This window comes from Crotalus tigris, unplaced genomic scaffold, assembly GCF_016545835.1.
Source record: "Crotalus tigris isolate CLP2741 ecotype Arizona unplaced genomic scaffold, ASM1654583v1 scf7180000019173.45859301935:6455823, whole genome shotgun sequence".
Taxonomy (NCBI): Eukaryota; Metazoa; Chordata; class Lepidosauria; order Squamata; family Viperidae; genus Crotalus; species Crotalus tigris.
In genome coordinates this window covers 6,173,594-6,194,825 of record NW_024097414.1, presented here as the reverse complement: position 1 = coordinate 6,194,825, position 21,232 = coordinate 6,173,594, and the positions used below count along the sequence as shown (strand labels likewise).

The following is a 21,232-nucleotide window of genomic DNA, read 5'->3' as shown; positions in this document are numbered from 1 at the left end:
TCCAGAGCGGCTACTGCACTGGAAGGGAGACGGAGGGGGTGCTTGCTCCCCAGTTGATTAATTCTTGGGGTGGGCTTGCGCTGGCAGCTGCTGGATCAATTTTGCCTTGGCTGGGGGGTTATTTGGCAGACCACGCTGTGGCTTTGGATGGGAAGTAGGAAGATTCTGTTCTGAGGACAGACATCACACATATGCCCAGAGAACCGCCTCATCCAGCTGCTGGAAGAAAGCTGCTTGCCAAAGATGGAGAAAAGGATGCGCCATCTCTCCAGACTGAACCAGAGCCTTCCTCACTGCAGTGTCCATCATTCTCTGAGCTCACGCAGCCCGCTTAACCAGGGCACGGCAGCTGCAGCTGGATTCACCGGACAGATGAGGCTCAGGTGGGTTGTGGGAACCCGGCCTTGGTTTTGCGTGTATTAGTTCAGAAGACAGGGTGTTTCTAGCCAACTACCAGAACGGCTGCTCCTGATGGAAGTGGGCCAAGAGCCTCTCCGATTGTCAGCCCTTTAGAGAAGGCTCTTGAGCGAACGCAGCCTCCGGATCCAAAGGGCCTTCGTGACCAGGAGGCCAAGAAACTCCACGAAAGTTGCTCGGCTTCTTTGCTTGTACAGAAAGCCTGCCCTCCCCCACGGACGCATCCAAGGAAGTGGCGGAACGGGGCGTCCCTGGCTCCCACACGCCCGGGTGAGTCCTCCTGGCGTTTCCCGGGTTCAGCCGGGCCCCGGGTCGAACTTCAGTTGCCGCAAGGGTCTCCCTGGTAAGGCGTAAAGTCTCCGTCCGGCGTCCGCAAGAACCCGGAGCCGGAACTGCTGCCGGGCGAAGCCCAAGCCGAGAGCCACTCGCTCGGCTAAGGAGGGAGGAGGAGCTCCACCTCGCCGCCTCGCTCGGCTTCCCACTTGCGCAGGCCGGACGCCTCCCAGTCGGCAGCCATGTCCAACGCTCCGAGGCCCTTTCCTGCCGAGGCGGTGCGGGAATCCGGCAGCGGCTCGCCGGCTCGCCTGGGCGCCGCCTATTTCGACCAGCCCTGCGTCCGCCTGGCTAAAGCCCTGCTCGGGCAGGTGAGGCAGTCGGCGCGGGGGCGGAGGGAGGTCGGGGCAGCTGCAAGGGCGCCCCTAACCCTCCCACCCTTCCCGCCCGGCCCCAGTCGCTCCCCCGCCAGATCGAAGGGCATCGTGCGGGCCCCCCGCAGCCCTTAGGCCCTGGCAGTTGGGGCGGCGCACGGGGGCGGGCCGCGGAGCCCGCTGACGTCCGGGAGTCCCGCACGGCCTTCTTTCAGATTCTCGTTCGGAAACTGGCCGACGGACGGGAGCTGCGGGGACGGATAGTTGAAACGGAAGCCTATTTGGGAGGGGAGGACACCGCTTCGCACTCCAGGGGGGGTCGCCGGACTTCTAGGAACGCAGCCATGTTCATGGGACCTGGCACGCTGTACGTGTACCAAATCTACGGGATCTACTTTTGCATGAACGTCTCCAGCCAAGGTAAGCAGGTAGCAATAGGTTCCGGCGGGAGGCCCCGAACCCGCTCCCCCCCGCGCTGCCTCCAGCATCCCCTTCCCACTTTTGGCCCAGGGTGAATGCCCAGCTTCCCCGGAGGCCTCTCATTCCAGGGGGGAGAAAATGTCTTGTCCCTTGAGTCAGCCCCCCCCCCCTTAGTCTGCGTTGCCTTCGTCTGGCCAACCCTTTCCTCCAGGCAGCAGAGCCCTCCTTGCTAAGGCTCAGAGCGGCTTCTGCACCTTCTGCACAGGGGAAGGCGCTGCAGTCCTCCTGCGTTCCCTGGAGCCCCTGCAGGGGCTGGAGGCCATGAGAGAGCTGCGCCTGGCCCGACAGCAGAAAACTCCCACGCGCCCTCTCAAGGACTGGCAGCTGTGCAACGGGCCCTCCAAACTCTGCCAGGCCCTGGCCATCGATCGGAGCTTTGACCGGCAGGACCTGGGCTGCAACTCTTCCGTGTGGCTGGAGCCTGGCCTGGAAGCCTCCGGAGACCAAGTCCCCATCTGCGCCCCCCGCATTGGCATCAGTGGGGAGTGGGCCCAGAAGCCTTTGCGCTTCTATCTCCAGGGCAACAAGTGTGTGAGCGTCATTGACAAAAATGCTGAGGGGAAACTGCCACGTGATGCCATCCCAGAGAAATGTGTTTAACCTGCAACATTAAGTAGTCATGAATACTGATGCCAACAAAGAAGGACTAGAAATGCCATTTCAGGTTTATTTATGTAAACATGTTTTGCTCTATTCCAATGAGGGGTCAGTGGAGCCAAATCCATAATGTAATGAGCAGGAAAGGAAGCGCACGGCTCTAGGCCCACATTGCTGGAACAGCTGTTTCCACTTGATCCTAATGTGACCCCTCCTCACCCCAAGACAACCCCAGGATAATTGGTTAAGCTGGCAGTACCAGAACAGTATGACTTAAGCAGACACACCAACAGCAGGATGTTTCAGAGCAGTAGTAGGGGGCAGGGTGGGTGGGCTATGCACTTTCACTATCCACCCAGTTTAATGTGAGCATTCAACCTGCGGCAGAAGGGAAGTCATTGGGCACTATTTCACCAAAGGGGCTCATCCTGAGTTCCCCCTATTCTTCCTGCTTTTAAAAGCCAGCTTCTTTCCCACCTCCACAATTTGGGAAGGGAAGCTCACACAGCTGTTCTGCTAAGTCCTATTTCTGCAAGCCCTCCTTCCCTCCAAAGAAGGCTGTAGCTCCCAAGGGGACAGAGCGCAAAATGCCAGACTGGAAGAACACTCCTGTAATGTCAAGCAGGAGGTGCTTCCTTGGATCTGGGAGCATCTGGCCTCAATGTAGCTTCTTTCTGGCCCCAAGTAGGCCTCCTCTTCTTACTTATGGAGGGACTGAAAGACAGAGATGACGGGATCCTCGTGGCTGGTCACCACCAGCACGCTACGGAACTTGTCAAAGAGCATGAGCAGATGTGAGCGGCGCATGTTCTCGTTGTACATGATCTCCTCCAAGTGATGCCGTCCACGGAAATAGTGCAACAGCCTGCAAAGCGGGTGAGGGGAGGGGGAAGAGTCGTGTTTCTGCCCTGCAGCCACAGCACATGGCTACCCACTCACGACTGTGGCCCAAAGCTTGAAATGCCTGCTCCCCAAGTCCCCACCCAGAAGAGGCGAGATTGGCCCTGCTATCCAAACACCAGGCTTCCCAGGGCTTCATGAACGCCATGCAGAGTCCAGGCCAATGGCCCCACTTTGCAACAGCCCAAAAGATCAGCCTTTTGCTCCCCAGCTACCTGGCAAACATGCGCAGATCGTCTGGATTGTGAGCTGCGGGAACACTAAGAATGGCTTCCCGCTCGTGCTCCGAGAGGCTGGTCAGGAGGTTCTCCGTCATGCGCTTGTTCACGGGAGACTCTCCCCCAGGCAACAGCTCCGCACTGGAGTTGTCCATGCTGGGACTTGTCAAGGTCATGTCATCACTGCTAGCTGTGAACAAACAAGTGTGTGAGCCCCCACCCTGCCCTGAAAAGCGGCCCCTTTGCAAAAAGGAAGGCCCTATGTGGGAAGAGAGGAGATGAGATCCCCACCATGACGGTTGTCACCTTTTCCTTTCTTGCTATGAAGACGTATGCAACAGAGGGACTGAAGAGCAAGACAGCTTTCAAAAAACTGTTGGTAAAGCACCAGGACTCAGATTTATGTACCGCTTCACAGTGCGGTACTCCCTAGGCGGTTTACAGAGTCAGTATCTTGTCCCCAACAATCTGGGTCCTCATTTTACCGACCTTGGAAAGATGGAAGGCTGAGTCAACCTTGAGCCAGTCAGGATTGAACTACTGACTGTGGGCAGGGTCAGCCTACAATATCAAAGCCTGAAAAAGCGATTCCAGACATTGCTACACACACAGAAACACAAACACAGCCTTTTAGAAATAAGCAGAAAAAAACACAAGATTATTATGACATGAACCTGACTTGGCTATTATGAAACTAGACCTCCATTAGGCATGAAATAGGGTTGGGTGTCTTTGGGCCACTCCCCCTCTCTTAGCCCAACCTCTACAGGGTTGTTGTGGGGAAAATAGGGAGGAGTTACAAACACGTTCATTGGCTTGGTATCCGACTATCATCCTCTTCCTCTCTGTATAGGACTTGAGACCCAGGAGTCAATCCCCATTTCCCTGGCTGGGCTGAGCCCTGGGGAAAAGGGGGCTGCCACTTACTGGGAGAACCAAAACTGAGTGCGCTAGGAGTGCTGAGGCTTCGGCCCCCAATTCGGGCAGGAAAGGACAGCTCTTCTATTCTGGTATGAAAACCCTCCTCCTCCTCCTCCTCCTCTTCCTCCTCTTCCTTTGGGGGAACCATTAGGCAAGCGTAGCTGTGCAGCTGAATCAGAAGCCGGTGCTGGAGCATCCAGGCCACCATCCGAATGAGATGTGTCTGGGAGAGAAGGAGAGGTCGTCAGAGAGGCCAAAGATCTTGGCCATTACAGCATCTTGACTCTACTGAGGGTTAAGAAGTTTGGGAGGGAGGATGGGGAGCTGGGACTTGCCTCCTGAATCGCTGGAGCCAGAGGGTCCTTGAGCTCAGACAGAGAAACTGGCCAGGAGAACTTGGACAGAACTGCGGGCAGGTCATGGCCTGGAAACTGAGAGGAGAACTCCTCTGCCAGAGGGGAATAACTGCAGAGGGAAGGGCAGGGAGTGAGCGGGCTGTCCTCCTCCCTGGCTTCTGCCAGGCCTTGGGTGGCCCGAGTCAGCTCCATCAGCACCTGTTAAGCCTTGGAGACAGGCGCTGATGCACAAATACATCCCTGCAACAGAAAGAACAAGATGAACAACTCACAGGCAGACACTGGCGTTGGGAGACATCATGTAGACGTTGTTCTCACACAGGGGATAGACCATGAGGGCCTTGCCCCAATAGACCAGATGTGCAGCCAGCTGAAACACCTGCCAAAAAGAGAAAGCATCTGTTGGGGCAATTCAGCAGCACCTCCAGGTAGGACAGGCTGGGCAGGACTAATGTGGCAGCAAGCTGCCTCTCCAAGGAGAAAGAACATCTCTTCTGCCTATGCAGCTCACATTAAGAAAGCACAGAGTCTGACAGCCTGATAGGAGAAAGCTCCCATTCCCCTGCAGCTTTCATTATTAAGAGGGCCCCGAAATCCCAGCTGCCTGGAAGTGGGGAGGAGAAACTCACTGCCCTCATATTCAGCCTGTGGGTCAATAAGGAAGGGAAGGCAGCCCACTCAGATCCCACAGGGTCTAATCCAGCCGGCTGGCTCTTCTGGTCCTCTTAGAAAGAAGCAAGGTACAAGTAGGCAGAAGGATGCACTATGCCTAATACAAAGCTGGGCTTTAATGCCTCAGTTGTTGTAGTGGAAAAGATCTTCCCTCCCCCACAATGTTTTCCTTTCCCTGGGAGTTCTCACTGCCTCTTTGGGAGTCAATTTGGCTCCTGTGTTTTGGAAGAGGGGGTCCACCTGTGGTCTGTTATATAGCAGATGTAGCAAAAAGCTTTGGAGTCTCCTCTGAATTCACCTGGAGCAAGGCCAGGTCAGCATCCTGAGCCAGCTGCTGAAGGTTCTTCACCGCAGAGGTGGTTTTGATCACTCGAACCAGAGCAGGGGAGCAGTCGAGGGGCAGTTCGCTGAGGAGAGACTTCTCATCTTTAAGCAGCAATAAGGCATGGTAAGGCCTGCAAAGAGATGGCAAAATGAGGGGACGGAGGGGTTAGGACAACCTACAATGGCCAAGAAAAAGCTAGTGGATTAATTTATGCAATTTCTCCATTTCACAAGACAGGACTTAGGATAGGTACAAGAACCTCGGTGAAACAGAAGTAATGACCGATTCCCCAAAGACTGAATGTGTAATGTGAGAAAAGTGATTTTCATAGGATTTATGAAAAAAATCACAATACCTTCAAGGGTAAGATGCATGGCCTATAAATTTTATAAATAAATAAATATACAAATAAATGAATACATAAATAACAAACTCAGTCTTCTAGGTGAATTAGAATGAGACCCTCCCTTACACCGCACAAGCTGAACATCAGACAATCAAATCCTGTTTGGCAGAAATCCTGGGTGTGAGTTTGATGAACGAATAGCTGAGAAGCTAAATGTTGATAGACTGTGTGGTTCAGACTATGTTAGATGTATGAAGTGAAAACATTTTGAACACTGCCATAAGTAAGAGTATGGAGATGATACCTGCATAATTAAGTAGCTGGTGGTCGAAGAACAAAATGCTTCCTCAAGATTTCTCTTGGGGCTTGCAAGCCATGAGATCATGAAGGAAAATGGGGCAAATAAAGTATGGAAATGAGACAGACAAGGAGGCCATGAATTCTCAGGTCTTGCTTCCAGCTATTCATCTCTCAAAGCTCTGAACATTCTCACCCACAATCACCAAATTTCAGATACAGATTTTCAGCTCCCAGGCAGACTTAGCCTCATCTACATCCCGAGAGGACTGACTGAGGTAAGAAAAGATTCTAAGCCAAGTTGCACTCATAAAATAGAGCAAAATAAATTAATAAATGTATTAGCAATAAAACCCTGTCTCACCGAATAGCCTTCAAGCTTCTTTCAATGGCTTCTGGGGGGATGAAACTGGATGCCACATCATGGATTTTATGAGGCAGGCAGAAACTCACTTCCAGCCAGTTATTGATCTGTATTTGGACCAACCCTGTTGTGCACAGGCTGAAAGGAAAGAGAGAAGCACCAGGAGGCTCAGGGAGCAGCCTTTTTGCATGACACTTACTCAGCCCCCAGGGAACCTGAGCAAAATGTTCCCCAAGGTCCCCTCCACCCTTTACTTTCAACAATTGAGATTTGACTCAATAATACAGTATTCCCTTTTATATAGACACTGCCCCCTGCTGGTCACCAACAAGCTGTGCAAGTCAAGTCATACTAACAAGCAGCTCTTTGCCTCAGCCCAGAGGAAGGCTGCTGCCCACCAGGTGGAGCTGAGCAGCTGTGTCAGAGTGGCATCTGGCTGACCTCCCCAGGAAGGCTTTGTCTTTGCCTCCTGTGCTCTGCTGTTGGGCATCAGAAGAGAGGGAAAGCAACAGGCAGGAGCAGGACTAGCCTCAAACCAGCCCAGGGAGGGGAATAGAGCTCACAATGCTTATCTGGGGGGGGGGGGGTGAACGAGAGTGCGCTGCCTGCCTCCAGAGAGCTCACCAAGCCTCAAAGGGAAGAGAGAGCCTGGCCTGCTTTGTGCAGGCTTCCCTCGCCTCAAGGAAGCAGGGCACTGGCAAGCAGAGGAGCCAGAAGGGACTTCAGGTTCTAGACCAGATAGTGGTGGTTTTCAAAAGAAAAGCAGCCAGTTAAATTTAGATAATTCTTGATATGATGAGAAGATGAATTGATCTCTATCTAGTTTAATTTCCCAATTCTAAACTGAGAGGTTATGCTTCACATAAGCTTTGCCCCAACGGAGAATAAAAGATAAGGGGAAATCAGCTAAACACCCAACACCCTGAAGGTCTCATTCCAATTACCTTGTGTTGGGGGAAGCGGGGGGGGGGGAAGCTACAGAATCGGACTCTGCATCTCTGTAACCGTCTTGCAGTGAGTTTCCCCCCTGGGCTCCCCAATGTTGGGATGAGGCTGTCCTCCCCCACTGAAGGGCACTCCTGAACACCATGACAGGGCCTGTGGCTCTGGAAGGATGCCGCCGGCATGACCTCCAGAGACAACAATCTTCCAAGAGCTGCTGATGGGGAGGTAAGGGGTGGGGGTGGTAAGGACATTATTACCTGTCGTAAGCCTCTTTAAGGTCCCTGGCCAGCTTGCACTTGGGAAGGATGTGAGGGAAAGGCGACTGAGGGCCATCCCTTGCTGTGGAGCAAAAAAATAGTTTCTGAGTAGCTGAAGCTCCAGAGAACCCAACCGCAGAGCACCTACCCTCTTCCCAACAATTCATTCTTGGGACATACCTGATGCTGGACTTTATTATTAATCTAATTAATCAAATTTGTATAACTGCCCATCTCACAAAGACTGAAACGTGCTATTTTGTGTCATCCTGGCTAGCAGTTCCAACTGTTGGCTGCACAGCAAATGTCAACCGGTCTAGCCTGGGCCTTTCAGGGGGTCATGTGAGGGGGGGCTAAAACAGCCTTCTTTGGACACTGGCTCTCAGCTCAGGAGTCCAGGCTGGCAAACATCCCCTGCAGTAGACACATCCTGGAAAGCGGCATCCCAAGTGGACAAGACTGTAAACTGCCTGCGACTCACTTTCTGACATGGCTGAAACTTCATCTTGAATGGCTAGGATGAGTTTGGCCTCCCTGGTGAGATACTGGCAGCGTCTCTCTTCGTGCTGAAGCACAATGGCAATGCGCCGGGAGAGGTTATGCAGGCAGCTGATCACAGAGGGGTCCGCAGTGGCCTGAAAGCAGAAGCAAAAACTGTCCATCGAGGGTGGCCTGGCAGGCCAGATGACCTGGAGGAAGGAGGCACCCACCCAGGGACAACCCAACCCATTCTCTCCCCTCTGGCCATTCAGCAGCGGAAGACTGCCTCCCACGGAAAGCGCCAGGATAACAAGAGCTACATCTCTTTTTCTTATTTATCTGAAATGGCAAAAATTTCTGCTTATCTGAAAGATCAATCGCAAGAGAAATACCTCTTGGTGTGGAAAAGATGGATAAACTTTATACAGTATAAGTATGATATTAAAAGATATTATTTAGCTTTTGAATAATTTATGTTTAAAGTTTAAAGTTTAAGACAATAATTATTTTTTTATTATATATATATATTGGATTTTTTTATTATATATATATATTGGATTCTTTTTTTTCTTTTATTAATGTAATTTTTGTTTTAGGTTTACTTAAGTTTAAATGTTTTGTATTTTTAGTTCTTGTTAACCCTGTATTCAGCTCTGGGAAGAGGGGGGGAGGGTTCTTGGGTGGGTTGGGAGGTTGTGGGTGAGGGATACTATTGTAAAATTGTAAAACTTTTAATAAAAAAGAAAAAAAGAGCTACATCTCTTCAGCTACTCTTATTTGGGCAAAACATCTCAATGACACACACACAGAGACACACTCCCCCCCCCTCCTGGCTTGCCCCTGAGCCCAAATAGGTCCTTCCCATTTAGAGATGTCTTAATGTGAGGACAGAGGGGCAGGCTCACTGCCCTGGAGCAAACCCTCCTCCAACCCTCGGCCCGAGTCTTGTGGAGCTTTTGGATAGAACAGGATTTCAGGAGAACCTGGTGAAGCACCAACCCACACAATTGACCACACTGCAGAGCCCAGAGAGGCTGCCTAACCACTCTGAAGCAGGGAGAAGGCAGGAGCCCAGCTGTTATCAGCCACAGCCAGCTGAACAAACGGCCTCAGAGAGTTAGTAGCCCAAGTGGACAACCAGCTGTCCAAGGCCTGTTAAGGGAATGGAATGCAGAGCAGCTGATAACATGTGCCACCCAAAGTCACAAACTATGACTCGGCACTACAAAATGGGGCACATTTCTGCTGAGTCACAGCGTGGGGCTAAACTTCAAGCTTCACTGCAACCGTCTCCCTGTTGATAACACCGTGGGCCTTTCCCTGTCCAGCTGCCACTGGCAGATGGGCCCCACCCTGGAGCTAGAGTGCTACTCAGAGCCACAAAGCCGTAGGTCCCGAGAGAAGTCCAAGCTAGCCAAGACGGGGGAGAGTGATGCCTTTCCCAATAAAGGCCAAAGAGATGACCAGGAAGAGCTGACCCAAGCAAGGGCTCTACAGCTGGTTGTCTCACCAGCACCGTTCGGTAGTATTTCTTTTCAGGCAGTCTTACCCTTAAAGCAAAAACCACATTGAAGAGAATCATGGTGGGCATTTCCCTCTTGGGAGAAGGATCTGTCTTTGATACCTGCACAGCAAAAAAAAGGCATTTAGGAAGTGTAAAAGCAAGCAGATCCGGGAAGGCTGGGTGGGTGAGGCAATGCACAAAAGGCAGCTTTGTTCTTGGTTTGTTGAGATCCAGGGAAGGAGTCCCCTCTCTTGACCACAGTGAGGTCACCTGGCCTGGAGGAGAGCAGGCATAAACTAAAGCGTGTCCGGGTTAAGGAGACCAAAGAGAGGAAGTCTCAGAAAAAGAAGTTCCGTGAGGGCTGGAAGAAAGAGAGCAGGAGCTGAAATCATCCAATGGCTGAAGGATACTGCGCAGAATACATACCAAACCTTTTTCCTTGAGGAAGGTCTCAGCAAAAGGCCTGGTTAATGGGTTAACCCAATTCCTTGGATTTGCACAGTACATTAAACAATGAACTAACCAAACAGAATAAACCACAAAGAACACCCTATTAAAATATTTGCAATTGCATCTGCTAAATCTTCTACTGATCTAGTTAAGCGTGTTGCGTGAACACCAACCATATTTAGACATACAACTGCCACTCCCAGGGGGATTCAGAAGTTAAGTAGCTGGTGACTGTGAAAACCTGGGCCGATCAAGAAATTCTTATACAGCACATACTTAGAAGTGTTTGATTTTTCACTAGAGAATTAGGATAGATTCATGCACTGTACCTTCCTAAACAATTGATTTATTACACAATCATCTGTACACCATATCACGCAAATGATGGTTTAATGGGATCTTAAAGTGATATGGGTTCCAAAACAGAGAACCCAAAAACTGAATACTCCCAATATTGAATCTCATTTTACAATGGAGGGTAAAATTTTTCACAGGGAAGATTGGCCACAAAAAGAGCTGAAATGGACTCTTTCTGGTCATGAGCTTCAGCAAGGAATATGGGAAGCAGTGTTTGGGTTTGAGATCCTAGCTGTTGGCCTGCCTTTGGCACAGCTCTCTGATTCTGCAGGTAGTTCCAAGCTGGGAAAGGGGCAAGACTAGAAATTCAGTAATAATTGGAAAGAGCCTCTAAGTTTCAGCTGCTGCAAAGGTGTTCTGGACCTGTGACGTACCTGGCCAAAGGCATGCTGCAGCAGAGTTGGGTGCCCAACAAAACGAATGTTATCAATCTTCAGCTCAAACTTTTTGCCACACATGTCCGATTTAGTAGCCAGAATTGTTGCCAGAATGACATCTGAAAACCTTCAAAGCAGAAGCATAAGAACATAAATAGTATGACTGTCTTTTTGGTGACCTAACAACATCTCAAAGCCAAATAGCATTTGTATTGAACATTAAATATTATTCTGTAAGCACTGTGGATAAATAAACACTAGGATGCATTTGAGTGCCATTTGTTTATCCAAATTGTACATTTAGAATCATCAGAATTACTGAAAAGAAAGCATTGCAGCCAACGATGGGACAGTCATGCAACTCTCAGAAAGAAGTGAAGAGGTTAGAAAGGTTCACTTCTGTTGGAGGCAGAGAAGATGTAGCAGTTGAAGCAGATTCCCAAGTACAGGCTGTTCCTGAGCTGGGTTATAAAGGTCTCCCAAAGACAAGGAGTCCCTGCTCAGAACATCAAAAACATTTTCCTCCCCTATTCCCAACCTCTGGTCACTACACTAATGTCATGTAGCCTCTTATCTCTGCATGATCTAAAGTTTTCCTGCTCTGCAGGGAAAGGTGCAGTCTCTGGAATTGGGTATGTCTAGCTTAATGAAGAGAAGGACGAGGGGGGATATGATAGCAGTGTTCCAATAGCTCAGGGGCTGCCCCAAAGAAGAGGGAGTCAAGCTATTTTCCAAAGTGCCTGAAGGCAGGACAAGAAGCAACGGATGGAAACTCATCAAGCAGAGAAGAAACCTGGAACTAAGGAGAAACTTCCTGACAGTTAGAACAATTAACCAGTGGAACAACCTGCCTCCAGAAGCGGTGAATGCTCCAACACTGGAAGTTTTTAAAAAGAGACTGGACAGCCATTTGTCTGAAATGGTATAGGGTTTCCTGCCTGAGCAGGGGGTTGGACTAGATGACCTCGAAGGTCCCTTCCAACTTTGTTATTGTTGTTGTTGTTGTTATCTTTCAAAGTGCGGGTGCCCCAGAGGACCCAACCAGATAAGCCAAGGAAATTAAAGTCATCCAACATGGAGGCTTGCAGGCTGGCCAGGATCACAGGCCTTAGAGCACCTGCAACACCAGGCAGTCTGCAGCTAACTGAAGCTTTGAAGGACTGGTGATGATGGAATTGCAGCCCTCTGGGCAGAAATACATCTTCTACCTCTGAGCTTGCTTAGCTTCTGTGTTTTCCCATTCAGATTTTTAGTCACCGCTCCCCCTCCCCCCTCCGCTGCGGACTCTTGTTTCAATAATGCTGCCAGCTATTTTGATCATCAATAGAAGAACAGTCATACTTCTTCTGCAAATAAATGTCCTCAGGGCAAATAACGACTGTATCTGACCTTTTAGCAGCTTCTACTTCCACAATTAAAGAGAACTTCTCCTATGAATCCTTCAGGAGTTCCTACCTCTCTGTAAGAAGGGGGCCCCTTCCCTGCCTCCAATGCAGACCATTTTCATCCACTTTTCCTTTGGACCCACTTATTCTGGCTGCAATTTAAGTGACGCTGAGTCTTGGGGAAAGATTTAGACCAGTATAAATCCACACAACTGGGGCAAATACATAATGGAGGCCTGACCAACAATTTATCACAACCCTCATTCTAGTGTTACACTGACTAGAACTTCTAAAGCCTATAATGAAATACGGCTAAGGGAGACCAGATTGGAAAAGAACATAATAGCTCAAATGTGGAGCTGCCTCAATATTCTGTAATCCAGAGTATTGTTACTCTGCATCCTAAAAAACTAGAGAGGAGACAGCTTTTAAATACTACATACAAATGCCTCCCCAGACAAAAATGACATATTGCCTAAATGGTGAAAAAGCAGTCATTGTTTATTACAAAGTACAGAATGGTGTGCCAGCTTTGACCTCATACACTCCAATCAACTGAGTCAGCTTCTTGGTCCATCTAATCCAGTCTTGTCTCCACTGATAGTAGATAGGCAGCCAGAGAGAAAACTCAAAGCCTTCTGCATGCAAAACACACATTCTGCCACAGTGCTGCAGTTCTCTTTCTAGGTTGGCTCCTCCTTTAAATTACTCACAAGCTCATCCAACACACATGCACTCCACTATCATTCAATTCATTTACAGTATAGTCCAAGACAGAAAGTAGAAACATAATACAAGAAGATGGTAAAAAAGAAAAGCCATTGGAGACAGATGAATTTGGTCTTACCCCGACACCACCTGCTCATCAGTGAGAGGATAGGGCTCTCTGTAAATAGGAACAGGGGCCATAAGCACGACTCAGAAACAAAACTGGAGAATCAACCAGACAAAAATCACACAAGGCACACTATTCACACACACATAAAATGGGACAATGAAATCCTGCCAGTTTTCACTTACAAATAAATGATGTTTCTAAAGTAAAATGAAAACAATGACACAAATGTACACACACACACACACACACACATCCATGTACATTGATGGTATAATACTATAAGGAGAAATAAGAAATAAACTTGCAATGGCTGCTGATAGTGCAACAGGTAGCCTGGCTTCCCCCAAAGAAACAGCAGAATAAGGGATGGGCAGGCAGGACAGAGCATGTAGGAATGTCTCAAGGCTGCTGGAATAAGATATCTGGACTCCAGGAACCTCAACAGGCCCTTCCTTCATGGCCACTGCTACTGGGCAAACCACTTGGGGCATCCCATGGTTTGGACTTATTTTTCCAAAACTTGTGCCATTTCTTTACCACCTGACCAAGTGCAGCTCCTTTCCTTTCGGGTCACAGAAAGCAGCTGTTTCCAGCTTTCTATACTAAGGAGATTCAACGGAGCATCTTTTTCTGTTTCTGAATTCTGCACTTCAGACTACAGCAGCATAAACCCGTGCATTGTACCACATGAGAAACATTAAATTATAGCCGGCCATTTCCACAACGGTTCTGAACAACAGAGAATGCAGTTCAGGACCAGAGTGGGACCTGCAACTGTTGTTGTAATCACAAACAAACAAACCCCAGTTCATACCAGCCAGCTAAGAACCAAAAGAGGGCTGGATCCAGCTTCCACACAGATTTTTTCTTGAAAATTCCCCAGCTTCAATTCCAGAGGCTGAATAAAAAGCCGGGGAAAGTCAGTGTCTTGGAAATTCTGGAGCCTTTTCCCCTCTGTCAGACCTACCAGCAGGGAAGAGTTGCCTCCTCCCATTGCTAACAGCAGAGGAGCAAAAAACTTAAGGATCATTCACTGGGATAAACTGTGTTTATTAAACACTACAAGAGTTGGTTAGAATATTTTTATGTTTTCCTCAAAACCATGACACTCAACAATTCCTTCACAAAAAGAGCTGAGCAAAACTTTGCCAACCAACATGCCCAGGAGTAGGAGATCTGCAAAAAAGAACCAGGGAAATACGTACCTGGAATCTCCATCTGGATCTTCTACATTGTCACCCATACCGTTTACAGCATACCTATTCCTTGACGTTCCTAAAAAAATGGAGTGGAGGGGGGTAACTTCAAGCCTGGAGGGATTACTGACTGCCCCATTCACACAGCACATTTTGCATGGTAATGGGGACAGAGGCAGCATATTTTATGAGAATCCTAGCATTTTCCACAGACAACTTACCCAGAGGAATGTTTGGGGTAAGCCAGCTATCACAGCCAGCATGTCCTCTGGATCAAGCCTACCAGGTGATTAACTGTCCTTTCAAAACTGAGATGAAGTATATATTTTAAATTCTTTTTTCTTCACTATGTGAGGAAAATATTCCAAGGGAATAATAGTCTGCCAGTCTCCTTAGCAGCAGTATATGCTGCCAGCACATTTAACCAGAACACTTAAGCGGTACAGATATGTCATGAAACACAAAGATCGGCTTTTCACTTTAAGCACAAAAGAAGCATTCTAGTGATCAGTTAAACTCACCCTATTTTTTTCAATCACTGACTATAGTTACTTTCCCATCTTTCATTAAAAGTGTCCCAAGCAGCAACTCACAGGAACTGGCATGTAAAAAAGCTAACTGAACAGGGCCTGATCAAACACACGGGCATGGACACTTTGTTGAGGAATTGATGTAGAGGTCTGCTCCGGATTACCTAGGCCTGAACGGGTGATGATGGCCCGATGCGAACCTGTCGCAGGTGAAGCACTGAGTTCAACTTTGAAATCAACAGAAACCAGGCCGAAGCATGGACCGGGCCGCTTCCCTGTCTTCAGGGAGGAGGCAGAGCTGCAGACGCCGCCCGAATGGGCAGGAAGGGCAACGGGGCCAGCTGCCCGAGAAAAGGCAACGTCAGGCCAGGGACGGACCAGCCAACCCCCCCCCCCACGACGGGGACAGCCGCCGGGTCAGCAACGGGGAGGCCGGCCGCCCGGTCATCCGAGCAAGCGAGCGGAAAGCGGCCGGAGCAGAGCAAGACAGCCCGGCGGAATTCAACGCCAGAATCACCATAGCAACGGCGGCGGCCAGGCTTTCCGGGGCGGGGCGGCGGCAGCCCACCGCGCACGCGCTAGTTCCTCACCGATCTGGGCGGCCGGGTTGCCGGGCCCCCGCTGGAAGGGGAAGCGGAAGAGCAGCTTGTTGCCTCGGCTGCCGGAGCTCACCAGGATGACGCTGACGGGGCTCGAGGTGTCCCTCATGCTGCTGCTCTCGCCCGCGGAACCGCCTCGCCATAGAGTCGGGGGCGAAAGGGTAGAGGGCCCATCACCCTAACACCCGGGCGCGGCGGCTGCGTGGTCGTCACTTCCGTTTGTCTTCCGGGAGCGGGGCGGGTTCCTTCAATTTGCCATCTACTCTAGGCGAAGGTCGGGGATGATGGGCGTCAAGTCCCACCGTTTCCCGAGGGGTTGGCCGGGGCCTGGCTCACCGGCCTCGGAAGCCGCAGGGCACGCCAGAAGCGGGGGAGCCCTGGGTGGGTAGCCTTCCAGTAAACAGGCGGCGCCTCGGCGCTCCGCCTCGGCTTAGCAACCGGGCGATAAGACCGAAGGGGCGCCCTGGCTTTGGAGAGATCCGCCGCCCGCCATCCGCCATCGTGCCTCCAAGCGGGGGCGGCGTGGCAGTGCCTTCCATACGGAGGGCAAGGAGGAAGACCTGCCGCGGGAGACCCCACCCAGCGGCCCAATATGTGCTCTTTTCAAATTAGCCCCAACGGACAGAAAAAAGATATACAATTATTTTAAAAATAGTATGTAACATTCAAAATAATAAATGGTCTGGGAAAATTAGTTGTAAACAGAGCTCCAAAATGATGCTCAAGTTACTTAAAAGTCTAGCCCTTTTACTGGAAAAAAAGCTATGATAGGTTATGTATATTATCAATCAAGTGTATTTTACCAATCCTTCCAGTATTGTATCATTCATCTGGGAAAAATCATCGAACCTTGCTTTACACATTTTTAAGTTCAGGAACTGACAAACTACACAGAGTAACAGTAGAAGAGTTCAATGTCACTAATAAATCTGATTTTCACTTGTTTACAATGTTTTGGGAGTTCGGGAGTCCCATGGCTAAGCAAGAATTTGCTGGGGGGAGGGGGAGCACAGCAGTAAAATGAGAAAAGGGCAAAAGGTATTCCCATATATCTGCCCAGAATTTCAGACTTTGCCTTTTTGGGCTGAAAGCAATAATGCTTCAATGGAGCATCCTTCTATGCACTTGCTAACTGCAAGTTAAAAAATAGGTTCCTAAGTTAGAAAAGAGGCTACCAGCAGGACAGCCCAAATTATCTCAATCAAAAGATTCCTTGGAAGTTGAGAGTCACACAGAGTTAAATTCCTGCACATTTGACGTCTTTTAAAACGTAGGAGGCTGAATGCAGGGTGTTGCCTGGAGCCCAAATTGTCTGGCTTCACTAGTATTTATTCAACAGAATGGGAAATCCCAGAACATTTTTATTTGTTTGCTTTATTCTCTGTTTCTAGTTGTCCTCACATCCCAATTTGCATGGTGCTGCAGGGAGGCTTCTGCTCATACACATATGCACACACTTTTATCCCAAACATTCTAGCAGAGCCCAAGGCTGACATGACAAATTAACACCCTATGAGGCAGCAGCCTCAGCCTGGCTTGACCTTTTCCCCTCACTAATGGTTGCCTTCTCCTAGGAGACTCTCTGGTCATTCGGCAGCACATTTTTCATTATCCTTCTGGAAAGAAGAAAAGTGGAGACAATGTGGTGAGAGCCAGTTTGGTGTAGTAGTTCAAGTGCTGGCCTAGAAACCAGGAGACTAAGTTCTGGACCTCACTTAGGCATGAAAACCAGTTGTTGATTTTAGGCCAGTCACTTGCTCTCAGCCCAACCCACCTCATAGGGTTGTGAAGAAAATGGGGGGGCGGTGTGTGTGAATATTAGGTATGTTTACTTCAAGTTATTTATAAAGAATAAAGACAGGATAAAAATCTAAAATACAAAATATGCCCTAGAGGTAAGCAAGAGCTTAAAAACTTAAGTATTTAACTTAGGTTGAAGGGCATCAACAGGTGGGCTGCTTTTTCCCATATCCTATTGTTCCTTATATTTTGAGATGGGGCCAGGAGTTCTTTTCAGTCTGTCCAGGTAGGCTGGAAAAGAAAGGCTATCAAACTACTGCCTAACCCAAATTAGGGTACAAATTCTAAAAAATCTTACTTTCATGCACACAGGAAGCCAGGACTCAACCATTTATTTATGTATTTATGACACTTATATACCGCTTTAAGTGCAAGCCCTCTCTAAGCGGTGTACACCAGTAAGCAATGTATATATATATATTTACATTGCCCCCAACAATCTGGGTCCTCTGCCATACTATGTTATCTAATGAATTGCCAGGGGAGGCTGTAAACTCAGCCAGCTGTGGTTAAATAATGGCTGTTAAGAAGCCAAGACTTAACACTTTGACTTATTTACTTGTTTATTTACTTCCTCAATGGATTAGACACCTCAATGCAGTGCCTGAGCTGTGAAACAGGACCATTTGGGGCAATCTTAATATTGATTGGTGAAGGGGAACAATATTCTGGATGCATACATTCTGTTTACTTTGTTTTGCCGTTCTTTTTTATTTTCTAAAGTGCCCAGTCAGGTGGAGTCACACATTCTTTAAATGTTTAGGACCTCTGAGGGGAGCCCGGTGCGGTGGGCAGGGGCTTTTCTTCCTAACACAGCTCTGTCAGGATTGAGACTGAACTCCTGGGCTTCTCTCCAGGTCGGGAGCGCTTTTCCTTCGGCTTGGCGTATTCCCATCCTGACTGCCCTGTCTTTAGAGCCCAGCGACACACAGTCCCCGGCCGCCTTTAGACGTCCCACAAACCCGCCTCGGGATTCCAGGGTCGGGGCGCTCTCCGCAGATCGGGCATTTTTCCTGTGAAACGGCCGAGACGCTCGACCCAGGCTATCTGGGCGCGGCAGTCCTCCAGAGGAGCCAGTCTTCTGCCTTCAAGCATTCCTTGAGCGCGGCTCAAGGGCTGGTCTGGGAAGCCGCAGCGAAGCGGGTCCCGCCCGGGCGAGCTGGCAGCGCTGCAGCAGCTCTCCTGACCGCGGCGGCGATAAGATAAGAGGGGCGGATCGAGGAGGGGGCAGCTATAAAAGCGACGGTGGCGCCCCGGCTCCCAGTCTGCCTCAATCTAGCGACCCTCAGGTCTTCCCTCGCTCTCCTTCTCTACCACGACCATGGTGCTGACCGCCGAGGATCGCAGGCTCCTTCAAGCCTCCGTTAGCAAACTGGGCTGTCGCCTCGAGGACATTGGCGCCGATGCGCTGAACAGGTAGGCGGGCGGGCGGAGCCTTCCTTTCCCGCGACGGGCGCCCGCTGCCCTCCACTTTCCTGCCACCAGGGCCCCCTGACGGACCCCTTCTTCTCCCTCTTCCCTGCCGCAGGTTGTTAATAGTCTACCCTAAGACCAAGACCTACTTCTCCCATTTTAACTTGAGTCCCGGCTCGAAGGACATCATCCACCAGGGAGAGAAAGTGGGCAAGGCGCTGGATAACGCCCTGAAGCACCTGGATGACCTCCGCGGCACCCTCTCCCAGCTTAGCGACCTGCACGCCTACAATCTCCGTGTGGACCCGGTCAACTTCAAGGCAAGTCGGGCAAAGTGACTGCAGGGCGGGAAGAGCGGTGCCTGTCCTATCGGCCCAGCTAACTCCTACCTTCCTCCTCCTCTTCCTCCTCCTTCCTGCAGCTGCTGTCCAAATGCTTCATAGTGTCTCTGGCCACTCACCTGCGCAACGAGTACAACGCCTGCGTCTGCCTGGCCTGGGACAAGTTCCTTGAACAGGTGGCCGACGTGCTGTCTGAGAAATACAGATGAGCTCCACGTGCTACAACCGGGGGCCCCTTCTTTGTCTTCCTCTGAGCTGCCTGCCTTCAGGGTGCCTCACCTGGGCCACTGAGCAATAAAGTTGTCTTTGAACCGCTGTCTGCCTGCTGCACTAGCTTTTGGGGCTGGAGGGAAGAGCAGGACCCTATGGTTGCTGGGAAGGGACTCTGAGTGTGTGCCTGCCTTTGAGTTGGTGTTGATTCCTGGTTTTCTTGGCAAGACTTTGGAACTGGTTTGTCCCTGCCTCCTGCTTCAAATGGTTGAGAGGAGTGACTGGTCCAAAGTTACCCCTGGACTAGAATTCATTATCTCCTGGTTTCTAGCCTGCGCCTTAACACTACACCAAACTGGCTCTCCGGTTGCATATAATGAAGGAAAAGGGCAGCCTTGTCTGTAATGTAGAACCCTGCCATTATAGCTAGGAACAAGCAAGGAACTAAAAACATTTGTTTGCCTCTCGGTGGAATCAGTCTTGTCTCCTCTCCCTGAAATCTTAACCTAGAGCACTCTACCACAGATAAGGAAACCAGGGTGTTTGCTGTGGTAGTAAGATCAGAGGTGCAGGAGAGCTAGAAGAAGAGTTGGCAAACTTACTTTGCTATTTTCTAGATCATGCAATAATTCCGTCCCCCCTCTCCTCTCCCCCCCCACATTTCAGCAGCACACTTGGGAAACAAGAGATTAAGAGCAGGGAGTCTCAGGACCATGGAGAGCAAGTGGGTGTTATCAGGAAGACATTCAGAGTAAACCTTCCTTTCCCAACACCTCCCAGTCCTAGGGCCCCTTCCACAGCTGCAGCAAAACTGGAGCTCTCTCCTCCATGCTGCAAAAGGCAGGTGACAGCCACACTGCTAGACAGGAAGACTTATTGTCCAGCTCAGGGTCCTCAGCCACAGGTGACCTAAGCCCAGCCCTTGGATGAAGGAAGGCTAGTGAACGTGGTCTGCCATCTGAATAACATGGAAGACTGGGCCACCAGGGTCACTGTGAACCTATGCCCAGCATTTTGTTCTGGCAAGATCGACCTGGAGGGAAAGGGTGTTCTCCCTCATTTCAGTAAAAGGGCTATTTAGGATCCAGTGCAGCGACTAATGGTTGCCATCGAGCATCTGGTCCAAAATCAACCCCAGGAAGTCAGTGACCAGGCCTGTACAGATAATTTCCTTCAATTGTGTAACTCTATCCTGAATCCTGGACCCCTGACCAGTTAGATTCACTGACCCACTTTAGCCCAGGTCCCATCTTAGTAGAGGCCAAGTCACATAGTAGGTAGGGGACTGGGGTGCTTTGAGCACCTGGAAGATGTGCTGCCCAGGCTCAGCACCTCCAAGCTGCACAGGGACCCCTCAATTGCCCAGAGTCCTCTGGAGCTGCAGAGTTTTATACCTACAATAGATAGATAAATAATTTTCCTTTGAATTTGACCAAGGAGCCTCACCCATCTATCACTGCCAGCCACAGGAACACAATCCCCCAGCCTGCAGAATCACCACCCCACATGCCCCAAACTGGCCTTCAAGGTGTCATGGTTCCAACAGATGAAACTCTTCAAAAGAACTTTGAGGCATTGTTTATCTTAAAAAATATTTTATTCGAGAAACAAAGTATTGGCACTACATAGTTGAAACCAAAAACTAAATTCCCCTCCTCTGGGTACAAAGTAACAAAGCACAATTCCTTCCTCCAATAAACAGTCATAAATCACATTCTTCAATTAGCTTGAAGCATGGACTTCCTCCCCAGCTCTCCAGCCTGCCAAAACTCTATCAACTCTGGGCCCAATGACCTTGGCTTCCCACAGCTGAGTTGTTATTGTTATGACTAGCTAGACTCTCATCCACATTCCCCCTCCCAGCATCAACCAACTCTAAAAGCAATAGAGGAAAATGGCTGCATTTCCATCTGTTGTCAAAGCAAGAACATCTGATGTTAGCAGCATTGACACAAGGATTCATTTCATTTTCTTCCATTTATATTTTATTTCATTTATTTTTTTATTTTA

The 21,232-nt window shown here is 49.6% G+C and overlaps 3 protein-coding genes across 14 annotated transcripts; 2 read left to right on the top strand and 1 right to left on the bottom strand.

Moving 5' to 3' along the window:
• Positions 1–11: 11 nt before the first annotated feature.
• On the top strand, positions 12–2,202 carry MPG (N-methylpurine DNA glycosylase). Its single transcript, XM_039360708.1, has 3 exons — positions 12–1,061; positions 1,280–1,484; positions 1,750–2,202. Exons 1-3 carry the CDS (start codon positions 933–935, stop codon positions 2,142–2,144), a joined length of 729 nt encoding a protein of 242 aa, XP_039216642.1. The 5' UTR covers positions 12–932; the 3' UTR covers positions 2,145–2,202.
• Positions 2,198–16,339, bottom strand: NPRL3 (NPR3 like, GATOR1 complex subunit). 12 transcript variants are annotated; one of them, XM_039360695.1, is made up of 14 exons: positions 15,450–16,310; positions 14,339–14,408; positions 13,143–13,181; positions 10,908–11,037; positions 9,772–9,846; positions 8,224–8,377; positions 7,743–7,824; positions 6,541–6,678; positions 5,507–5,663; positions 4,809–4,915; positions 4,516–4,645; positions 4,187–4,403; positions 3,257–3,449; positions 2,198–3,006 (listed from the first exon to the last, which is right to left on the bottom strand). In XM_039360695.1, the coding sequence occupies exons 1-14, from the start codon at positions 15,565–15,567 to the stop codon at positions 2,841–2,843; spliced, it is 1,776 nt and encodes a 591-aa protein (XP_039216629.1). In that variant the 5' UTR covers positions 15,568–16,310; the 3' UTR covers positions 2,198–2,840. The 12 variants fall into 12 exon arrangements, 11 of the variants coding, with proteins under 11 accessions (XP_039216629.1, XP_039216632.1, XP_039216636.1 ...); XM_039360698.1 differs by having other exon boundaries at positions 15,532–16,294; XM_039360702.1 differs by lacking the exon at positions 15,450–16,310 and adding an exon at positions 15,024–15,372.
• A 2,172-nt stretch (positions 16,340–18,511) lies between these two features.
• Positions 18,512–19,327, top strand: LOC120315784 (hemoglobin subunit alpha-D). Its single transcript, XM_039360712.1, has 3 exons — positions 18,512–18,674; positions 18,787–18,991; positions 19,093–19,327. The coding sequence occupies exons 1-3, from the start codon at positions 18,580–18,582 to the stop codon at positions 19,219–19,221; spliced, it is 429 nt and encodes a 142-aa protein (XP_039216646.1). The 5' UTR covers positions 18,512–18,579; the 3' UTR covers positions 19,222–19,327.
• The last annotated feature ends 1,905 nt before the right edge of the window (positions 19,328–21,232 follow it).

What these genes read in the sequence shown, in the direction of transcription:
- LOC120315784 (XM_039360712.1), top strand. Translation starts at nt 18,580, where the DNA reads ATGGTGCTGACCGCCGAGGATCGCAGGCTCCTTCAAGCCTCCGTTAGC. An exon ending in GGCGCCGATGCGCTGAACAG is followed by an intron (nt 18,675 to 18,786) that starts GTAGGCGGGCGG and finishes TCCCTGCCGCAG; the next exon opens with GTTGTTAATAGTCTACCCTA. An exon ending in TGGACCCGGTCAACTTCAAG is followed by an intron (nt 18,992 to 19,092) that starts GCAAGTCGGGCA and finishes TCCTTCCTGCAG; the next exon opens with CTGCTGTCCAAATGCTTCAT.
- NPRL3 (XM_039360695.1), bottom strand. Translation starts at nt 15,567, where the DNA reads ATGAGGGACACCTCGAGCCCCGTCAGCGTCATCCTGGTGAGCTCCGGC. An exon ending in GATCCAGATGGAGATTCCAG is followed by an intron (nt 13,182 to 14,338) that starts GTACGTATTTCC and finishes TCCTATTTACAG; the next exon opens with AGAGCCCTATCCTCTCACTG. An exon ending in CCCAACGCCAGTGTCTGCCT is followed by an intron (nt 4,646 to 4,808) that starts GTGAGTTGTTCA and finishes TTCCCTCTGCAG; the next exon opens with TTATTCCCCTCTGGCAGAGG.
- MPG (XM_039360708.1), top strand. Translation starts at nt 933, where the DNA reads ATGTCCAACGCTCCGAGGCCCTTTCCTGCCGAGGCGGTGCGGGAATCC. An exon ending in CTAAAGCCCTGCTCGGGCAG is followed by an intron (nt 1,062 to 1,279) that starts GTGAGGCAGTCG and finishes GCCTTCTTTCAG; the next exon opens with ATTCTCGTTCGGAAACTGGC. An exon ending in CATGAACGTCTCCAGCCAAG is followed by an intron (nt 1,485 to 1,749) that starts GTAAGCAGGTAG and finishes CCTTCTGCACAG; the next exon opens with GGGAAGGCGCTGCAGTCCTC.